Source organism: Labrus bergylta, chromosome 6 (assembly GCF_963930695.1).
Source record: "Labrus bergylta chromosome 6, fLabBer1.1, whole genome shotgun sequence".
NCBI lineage: Eukaryota > Metazoa > Chordata > Actinopteri > Labriformes > Labridae > Labrus > Labrus bergylta.
This window is the reverse complement of record NC_089200.1, coordinates 2,308,038-2,318,180: the sequence shown is the minus strand read 5'-3', so window position 1 is coordinate 2,318,180 and position 10,143 is coordinate 2,308,038. Positions and strand designations below refer to the sequence as shown.

General features: G+C 42.2%; 1 protein-coding gene across 2 annotated transcripts in view; it reads right to left on the bottom strand.

The window, feature by feature from the left end:
* Window positions 1–549: 549 nt before the first annotated feature.
* The window catches only part of pik3r3b (phosphoinositide-3-kinase, regulatory subunit 3b (gamma)), a 219,129-nt gene continuing 209,535 nt past the window's right edge, over window positions 550–10,143 (bottom strand). For both annotated transcript variants that reach the window (XM_065955558.1, XM_065955559.1), the window contains exons 13-15: window positions 9,946–10,020; window positions 9,644–9,814; window positions 550–9,031 (exon numbers count right to left, since the gene is read on the bottom strand). In XM_065955558.1, the coding sequence (XP_065811630.1) occupies window positions 8,833–9,031; window positions 9,644–9,814; window positions 9,946–10,020 (445 nt within the window). In that variant the 3' untranslated portion in view covers window positions 550–8,832. The remainder of the gene's footprint in view (window positions 9,032–9,643; window positions 9,815–9,945; window positions 10,021–10,143) is intronic.

Below are 10,143 nucleotides of genomic sequence, written 5' to 3'. Positions count from 1 at the left end.
AGTGTAAAATCCTGCAGTTCATGGAGTGTCCACTAGGGGCTGGCTGCAGGAACAGCAGGAGTCACATACACACAACAGCAGAAATTAACATGTTTACTGCCTGCTACAAAAAACTAAATAGGTCTGATTAGTTGAATAAATCAATAATCCGTGGCACGCTGAAAACAACTTCACTGTATTTTATTATTTGTTATTTTATTGTGAGAGAACAACGCGTTTTGCCTGTAGCTTCCTCAGGTTCCAGTTCAGGTTTAAAACCTGCCTCAGCTCCAGCTCTCAGTCTGTCGTTAGGTTGCCTGAAAGGTAGGGTGAGACAGCATTTCCAACATGGCGGCTGCTGCCGATGAGCCTCCAGAGGCCCCTGCAGGAACAGATGGCTGACATCACTCAGGCTTCAAATATTAATATTTACAGTCTATTATTATTACATCTGAGTTACAATGATAACCCACTATTACCATCATATTACGTTGCTGTATCAAAAGATAGCTACCAAAATATATGATTTTTGCCAACAAACTGTGAAGGAAAGAGAGACAGACACAGAGATGTTTGTTTTTGAACAAAATATTCTCTTTTTATTCTGCAAGAGAACTGAATATGGTGGAGCTCCACTGATAAACGTACATGAGTTCAGCTCATTAACAAAATGGAGAATCTACAACCAACAAACTATTGCAACCAATATGAGAAAGTAAAAGTGAACCGTGACGGGTTAAAAAAACCTTTTGCAAAGAGAGAATACCGAGAGAAGCTGGTAGCGGGTAATGCAGAGGGTAACACTGAGGAGGAGGAGGAGGACTTCTGCCCAAGTCTTGGCTTTATTCTGAGTCCTTGTTGGTCTTTAAACGTTCAGTAGTTTGGGGATCGTATTTTTTTCAGATCGATTTGAACTGCTGCAAGATTTTCTGTTTATACAAAAGTGTTGCATGTCCAAATGTCAAAAAACTTGGCTAGTTTCTCAGCGAGCTTTAATTTAGAGCTTTATTTTGCTGCTTTATTTTTTTTAAAAGTGAACAGATGTTGCCAATTTGTGTTCACTTCATATTGCATGTACACAGTTTTCACTAGAATCGACTGAGGTCGCCATATACTGAAGCGTAGGTAACCATTATCTTAGGCCCTCGTGTCCACCTAGAGGCAGAAAAGCGCGGGCTGTGCGCTTAGGAGCGTTTACATGAAGCGTTTGTGTGCTGAGAAGAAAAGTGCTGCACGTCCGTCCTTTCTCTATGACAACAGTCTGTCGACAACTGCCGCTATATGACTGACTCTGCTCGGTGGACACGGGGGCCTTAGGTGACATTTGCAAGTTGGGGATGAAAATGTGTTTGAAAATTCTTCTGCAATAACAACAAATTGAAAGAAAAAATCTGTGACATCAGGAAGGCTTTGAATGTCAGGTAAATAAATATAGTAGACCTGACCTCCTGTAAAGTAACGATTCCTCTTCCTCAGTGTTACACCGTTTTAGCGTTATACAAAACTGACACAAAAAGGACGGGAACTCGCTTCGGCTGTAAGCAGTGATGTTAAATTGTTGCGCTATTAAATTCAGATCTGAATACACCATAAACAGACAAATAACAGTTGCTTTTCAAAGACATCTTTTTTAACCATTTTTCTTTTATACACAAAAAAACAACAGTCAAGAGTACCAAATATGCATGCTGGATCTGTACGTATGTCAAAAAAGGGGGGCGGAAGAGGAGGGGGTAAGGGCGGGTGTCATATACACTTTTTAAAATCTTGTTTTTTTTCGAAAGTTTGTTTTTTTAAAAGTTCTTTATTTTCATATATATATATAAGAAGCTGTTACTCCTCAAAGCTGTGCTGGGTACTGTGATCAGATAAGCAGTGGTAAGAACACAACACGACTCCTCGGTGAGAATCACAAACATATTCAAACCTCGCTGCAAATAAAACTTTGCAGAACTGCTCGAGGGCGAGTAGTAGTATTTGTAGTAACAATAGTAGTAGTAGTAGAGGAACAACAGACAGTTGCTATTTTAACAGTCCTGGGGTTGTGGCGAGTATAAACACTCAGTAGGCTTATTGTACCTGTCGTTGCACAGACTGCACCTTTAGTTTGAATCTCAATGTACCTTGGTGAACCTAAGCCTGTTTCCTGGAGTTATTTGAGTTAGTGCTGAGTTTAAACAGTCTGTAAAAGTAAACAGATATTTTGGTTTATCCCAGTAACCCTCTTTAACTTGCTTATCGTTCCATCTGCTCTTGGTACTACTACCAACTTAAAACCCTGCCCTTTCAGAAACACCTGTATTCTGTAGGGGTCGATGCACCTGAGGGAAAACATGCACCCCTCTATCACGAACCCCTCGCTGACAGAAAAGGGAATATTGCATGTTTGACGGAGTGAGACATGGAAAGAAATTGTACTACAGACACCTTAGATATGTATGCATTAATGCAAAAACAGAGTACTTAAAAAAACAAAAAAAAACAAAAAAAAAAACATATTTTTGGCCCTGTTGGCCTTCCATATATCCGGTAGCATTTCCACTTGCAGAGCTTCTGATGCAGAGGTGAAAGATTTGCCATCTTTGACATCTTTCTTTTTAGTGATTAATCAGAGTCAAATCACGCTGAGTGCACAAAATACTGTGCAAAAGAAGATGCATCAAATGTAATCAGTGTCAAATTAAGCTCTTAACAAAAATGCAATGTAAAATGTATGGAAGGCCAAACGGTCCATAAATCAAAATCCAAAACATGCACACGCGTATTACCACTTATCCTATTTTTATGTGTGCACAAGATAGTAACTTTTGGGTGCAAGTTATGGAGAGCTCAAAGCAGTTAAAACTAAATAAGCAAGGTGTGCTGTTCAGATGCATTGAACTTAAAGCAAACCTACTCCGATATATATCAACGAAAGCATGTTTTGAGGTGTCTGCAGGACAGTTTCAACACAGAAATAGAAAAGTTTCAACTTGCAAACAGGACTAAACTCCAGCTACGGTCATTATGTGCAAATATATGAAGTAGCATGAGTGAGAAAGCTGTGACTCTGGGACTTTTGGTAGTTTAAAAAAAGAGAATCCTAAACGGAAAACAGTTTATATTAACAGTACATAAACTGAAGAGTGCAGATAAAGTTAAATCTGATTGATTTTTATCATTCCGACATCATTGAACAAGGATTTTTAAAAAGACGGATCCTTCCTGACATGCCACAAAAAGTACCTGTTTTAACTTTTTTTTTTTTTTTTTTTTTTTTAAACACAAATGAACGGATCAAACAACAGTCCTAGCTATCTGTACGGGACACCCATTCACACAACATGGTTTTATCTTCTGAGTTGTGAAAATATCAAGGCAATGGAGATAAAAACATCACTGAAAACATCCCTTTCCGACAACTGAAGGATCAACGAGAACTAAAATCTTTGGTCTAAATGTTTTCGGGGGGGTGGGGGGGGGTGGGGAGGGGAACGGAAAAAAAAAAACAGTCAAAGAACAGCGACTACGACTAAAAACAACCCTTTCGAACTATAATATATTTTAACTTCATATATATGATAGATACGACATCTCTGTGAAAATGTGAGTCAGGTAAATATTAACACAAGTCTCTTGTAGTTGATCATGTGTGCAATTTCAGACAAGCCCTCTGTGAAGGAAAACATCCGAACATATCTCTGAGAAAAGTTTTAAGAAGCGCCTCCTTCCCCTCCTAGATTAGCTCTGCGTATGCCTGTAACGAATACTGTACATCTGCCATAAAACTCTTAGAAACCTCGGCTCTGCTCGCCATAAAACAAAAGGGAACTCTTCGTTTTTTCTTTTTTTCTTTAATAAATGTATATTTTCATATAAAGACATTCAACAGTGAGAAATGCAATATAGTTCAAGTAATAGAGTTAGGGAGTTTTGGAGTTCCCCGTTTTGAAAAAAAAAAAACATAAAATGAAACTGTTGGATTGTGTTGTGATGGAGGGAAAGGAAAGACTATGACATCCTTTTTTTTTGGCGATGAAGCTACGGGAAGCAATGAGGGACAAAAGTCAAAGTCGTGGGGGACTAGCTTAGTCGACTGAGAGTGATTTAAGTATCGATGCAGAAAAAACCCTGATTTTTCTTCTTTTTTTTTTCAAATCGCTGGCTTTGTTGTGTGGTAGTTTGTACGGTAAACTTGAAACACCTGAGGGTTAATGACCGGAAACGTCGTGAAGGAGACGTTAAAATCCAAATTGGCCTGATAGCACCTCGAGAGTTCGGATCATCTTGATTCGGATCAATGACTGCGGTGCTTTAAAAAATAAGAAAGAAAAAAAATAACAAGTTTTGGACCCGGACTGATTCTTTTTTTTTTTTTTGTTTCCTTTTTTTTTTTGTACATTCAATAATATATCGACAAACCCCGCCTTGCTGTCCCCTGTTAGACTATGAGAAAGAAGAAAGACAGTCATCGCAGGTGGACGAAACAGATGCAACTAAAAGCAGTGGTCATAATTAAAAACGACTTTAAGGAATGTCAGCTTCTCATGGGAGCTCTGCAGCAAATTGGCGAGTTTGCAGAACACATACTGCAAAGAACTGGATTTTAAATGTTCAGAAAACACCAAGCACAACTGGAAGAGTTTGCAATAAGACATCACCACATCTTTTATGCTGCAAATGTTTCGTCGACCTGCGTTGAACCGCGTCTTGTTTTTCTTCCTCCACAGTTTTTAGCTGAACCGGGCCGGTAGAGCGGGACGACTGGGGGCTGGCGGAAAGCTCTGACTAAATCTAGTTCGGCCTGTCCTTTGCAAGATTGGTTTGCATGGTCAGCTCTGTCTTTTCTTCACATGGACGTCACAGGAACTACTTTGTTTTTTAACCATTTTTGTGCAATCTGAATTGGCCAAAATTGGACGCAACATCCATTGAATAGAGTTTCTACTTGGCTGACGTCGACTAGTTTCCATTGGCAGGATAATAATTTGTCTCTACTTTTGGGAAAGACATCCCGATGTTTATAATTTGACTCGTTCAAAATATCACATTGCGTCTATTCAGGAGTATTTGCATCCCGATAAACAAAAAGATCAGCAAAGTTATTTTGTCAAATTTCTCATATAGATTAGAGGTAGATCACCATTTTTTATTTAGATGAACAGCAGTCTGGAAACAGGCCAAACTAGATTTAGTACTGCCGGCTTAAGGACGCACAAACCAATCAAATCTCCAGTGTTAAAAAAAAAAGGGAGATTGCTTACTATCAATGGCTTTCCGCTCCATAAACCTCGCCTCCCCTTGCTCATCTACTTAATTTAAGAGGACTCTATCGAAGGCGGGGGTTGTGTGTGGGGGGGCAGATAACGGTGATACCGTCGAAAGTTTTCTACACTGTAGGGTGTCGAGGAGGACATTGAGACGGGGGTGTGGATAAACACGTGGTGGGTACAACCAATGTTGTATCATTCACTCACAATGATTCCTCTGCAGCAAACAATGGCCCTCTTCCTACAACCTGAAACACTCCTTCAGACGTACTCGTGTGTGTGTGTGTGTGTGTGTGTGTATAAATGTGTGTGTGTGTATAAATGTGTGTTTGTGGCCCATACACTCTGATGTTGGCTAGTCACACTGTAAAACACTGCTGACAAAAGAAGGGGGAGGGGGGGTGCTTTGTCTGACTTTGTAACCAGCGTTTTAAAAGAGGCTTGAGGTCATCTTGTGCCGAGTCAATGTCAGTTTTAGGGGCGGGTTGGTGGGTTGGTGGGTTGGTGGGGGGGGGGGGGGGGGGGGGTCGGAGTGAATTGAGAACAGCTGCATTTGTTTGCAATAGAGCCAGGGTCAACAAATCCTCCTCCCCGCCATGTTTGCAGCTCTGCTAACCTTTGCTCGTCACAGCTGTGGATAATGAGACGGGCAGTAACCCCCGCTGAAAACAGCCATAGATGTATTATTAAGACTTAGATACCAAACTCAGAGATGGCACCAATCGAGAATGAATCACCGCGGCTACAAGAGGCTAAGAACTTTCGCGGTAAGATATTGGCCCAGAAGACGCGTTTCTCTTTTGAGCCCACAAACTTTGAGTTTTCTCGGCTCAAACCTCCATGGAAGAGAAAGTAATCGATGGCAGTTTTAAGATGCCAGATTTAAAAACGTTTCTCTCACAACGTTTGGGCCTGGATGATGTTGCATCACCCCAAGTGACCACTAGGGGAAAACGAGAACTTTTTTTTTTTTTAAGACTAGTGATTGCACCACATTCTTGGGTTCTTTGCGTGCATCGTTTGGTCTGGTCTGGTTTCAGGGCTGAATGATGTTTCTCCATCCAGGAGGCTGCGGGGGAGGGGAATAATTTTTGTTGGGTGTATCAAGAGGTTTGAGAAGCAGCATTGAAGCAAAACCCTGCGGTATTTAGAAGGTTTAACAACCGCAGCACTTCAGTTTCGTAACCTTGTTCAAGATGCTAGTAGCCGAGTTTCAGAAAAGGCCTTTAGGCGCGGCGTTTCATTCTCCTCTTAATAATACATCCATGTTGCCCCTCAAAGTGGCACCCAAATGGTCAAATCAGTGTCGTCATGACAACGGCCAATCAATCGGTAGTGCAGAATTTCAAAATTTTTTCCAGAAGAATAGAAAAAACAACTTGGTTGTGTTTTTGTCACTTTCGTTTTCAACATAGTTTTTATTGTGTGATGTTTCCACTGGTTATAAAGTCGAGACGCTCCGAGTAAAAAATAAAATAAAAGAACAAATAAAAAGAGGAAAAATCGACAATCAGACAAACAAAAAAGTCACTCCAAAAGCTTCACTGTGCACTTTGATTATCTCTTGGACCTTTAGTGCATCGCTCTCTCTCTCTCTCTCTCTCTCACTCGCTCGCTCGCTCTGCGTGACTGCTGAACTACACAACGCTAGATTGCACGTTCTTTCAAGTTTTCAGTATTTTCTTCTAAAGCCTGTGTCTTCAGCTCGCCTCCGTCTACCTGCTCCGTGTTAACACATAAACAACATTTTCATCAAAGCTTATTATTTCTGATGGTTTGTTAACCAAAACACAAACGCTCCCAGTTCAACCAGCAACACAGTCGTTAGCGTTTATTCATCCTCAGGCGTCTTCTTCTTCTTCTTTTATTAAAAACCACACATAAAATGGGTTTCAGGCGACACGCTCAGACGTTTCTCTCTCTCCTTTCTAAGGAGGATTCTGGTCAAACCGACCTTCTGGGACTTCTTTTTTTTCTCGTCTGGGGTTTTAAAGTGTTGCAGCATCTGTGACCTCAGCACTCTGCATGTTGTTATATAATGTGTCACTCAGGGCGGCTTCCTGTTTTAAAACCTCATGTTTCCATGAGCTTGACACAGCACCAGCAGACCGTCAGAGTCTGTTACTTTTGAGTCATTCTTTCTTTTCAATAAATCAACTTTTTGTTCGGTCTAAAATATTTCAAAAAGTCACATGAAAGGTTCTTGAAAAATGACTTTAAACTTTCACTTCAGTTGCTCGTGGTTATCGATGAAATAATATTTTCTGCTTCAGCTTCGTCTCTCTCTCATGTCTGCGGGGGTGAGCGAGGCGAGTGACATACAGCGTGCCGAGGTCACAAATGGCCCTCTAAGTGCTTCTAACTCGACCATCTGTACGTACAGACGGTTTCTGTTTCTGTTGACGTACCATTTGGTTTAAAAAAAGAAAAGAAAAAGGCTTTTTGGTGCACGAGCACACGGCCCCTAAACTCAGTTTATGTGTGGTCTCCAACACAACGTGTGTTTGCTTTTCTCCATTCACAAGAAGAAGGACCTAAGAAACACACACACACACACACACACACACACACACACACACACACACACACACACACACACACACACACACACACACACACACACACACACACACACACACACACACACACACACACACACACACACACACACAAAAACACTGGCTGACTCTTCCCCCTCCCCCTCCCCCTCCCATCACCAACTTTGGTCTCTGGTTCTGATCCTTGACGTTGCCATTTACACCGAACTAAAAAAGAAAACCTCAGTAAAAAAAAGCAAAGCCTGTACCCTTCTACAAAACTGTTTTGTGTCAACCGTGTCCCCCCTCCCTCCCTCCCTCCCTCCCTCCACCCCCCCCCCCCCCCCCCCCCCAAACCCTTCAGCAGCGGTCTACATGGAGGAACACTTCAGGGCCAGAGTGTCCGTTGTCTTGTTATGCTACATTATTTTTGCTTTTAGTACGGAGAGCGACAGGACAGACATCATCTCCTCGTGCATTTACCACAAACAAAAGCAAACCAAAAAAAAGAAACATGAAACGACTCCAGAAACCGACAGAGAGAGGGGTTGTTCATAGATTCATCTGAGGTGGGAAATTAAAATAAAAAAAAGGGTTCAAAGTGGGAATGTTTCGTTGTCGTCTTCGTCGTCGTCTTTTTTTCTGAGTGAGTTTCTGGTAAAAAGTCTGAGCTGGAGTTTAGGTAGCAGCGGGGGTCAACCTGAAACTCTGAAGTCTCCTACTCCCGTTTCCTTTCCTTTCTTCCTTCAGTCTTTTTTTTTTCTTTTTTTTTCACATTCACAAACATTTAAAACTTCCTTGTGCAAATCAAGCAGTCTTTAGAAAGAATGCCCTCCGAAAAATGTTCTTGTAAAAATATATAACTCCAAGGTGGCTGACGTGTGTGTTGCAGCAAGTGTTTCATTTCTATCTTTTACGGGGTCTGGTGTCAGGTTTTTTTTGTTTCTGTACTTCAACCAACCCCCTCTCCTCTCCTTCCTTCACTCTCCCCGTCTTTCCTTCCCCCTTTAAAGCGGGCGTTGTCTTGCTGTCTGTGTGGGGGGCATGTGGTCGAGTGGGGTTGGGGTTCATCTGCGTCCGGAGGGCATCTGTGCGTAGACGGGGTATGCGAGGCGCACGTTGAGCGAGTCGTTGTGCTGCACCAGGGAGGCCTGGTGGTAGTGGAGCACCAGGTCCTTCAGGCTGCTGTACAGGTTGTAGGGCTCCGCGAAGCCGAAGCCGCGTGGCGTGCTGTAGATGACGCAGTGCTTCACCTCGCCTTCGACACTGAGGACACACAGAGGAGGAGAAACATTCACAAACTGCTCAGAAACAACCGCGTCCGTCCTGTCATTTATTTTACACGTCTACATGTTTTACACTTCAGATTGTGACTCCTTCAAAAGTGGAACTGGTTTTTGGGGGCGCAGTGGTTAGTGATTGCGTCCCATGTATGGAGGCTGTGGTCCTCCAAGTGGGCGGCCCAGGTTCAAATCCCACCTGTGGCTCCTTTCCCACATGTCATTCCCCTCTCTCTCTCTCTCTCTCTCTCTCTCTGATTTACATCTCTATCCACTGTCCTATCTCTACATTAAAGGCACAAAAAGCCCAAAAATAAATCTTTAAAAAAAATCGCTTAAAAAGGCTTTTTTAGAAACCAGCAGGTGATGTCACTGAGGCTACGTCCATGTTTTATACAGTCTGTGTTTGGATCAGCATTATAACATCATATGTATTTTGAAAACAACTATAAGAAACAAGGGGAGGGATGAGGAAAATAAAATAAATAAAGGAGCCGACATAAATAACATCCCAAAAAATACACCCCAAAAGAAAAAAGGGGAACTGGTTTTGATAATCAGACGGACTGGACTGAGATGGGGTGGTGTTGGTACTCACACTACAGAGCAGGCGTAGCAGCCCTTTTTGCTGCTCTCTCTGATGAGGAACGCTCCGTCCGGCTTCCCGATGAGCAGCTCCTCCGACTGCGTCCTGTTCAGGTCGCCGACGAACCAGCTCTTCTCGTCGTAGTGAGGCAAGTTCTCGTCCTCCTCTGTGACAAAGTAGCCTCTGCACACACAAACACACACACACACACACACACACAGTTACACAATGCTGGTCACAGATGTGTGACCCCATTTTCTTAATCTTTAACCACAAGAAGAAAAACAAAACCCCTCTCAGGAGTCAGAACTCACTCGTCAGTGTTCTCGTTCTTGATTCCCAGCCAGTCGTTAATTCGTTTCTGTCGAACTCCTTTGTGATTGAGCCAGCTACAGAGAAAGAGGAAAAGACAGAGAGACCGTTAGTAACAACCAGGAATCACTTAAAAAAAAAAAAAGACTCCTTTCATTCACAGCAGAAATCAAATTAAGTGACAAACGTCTGAAGGGTCA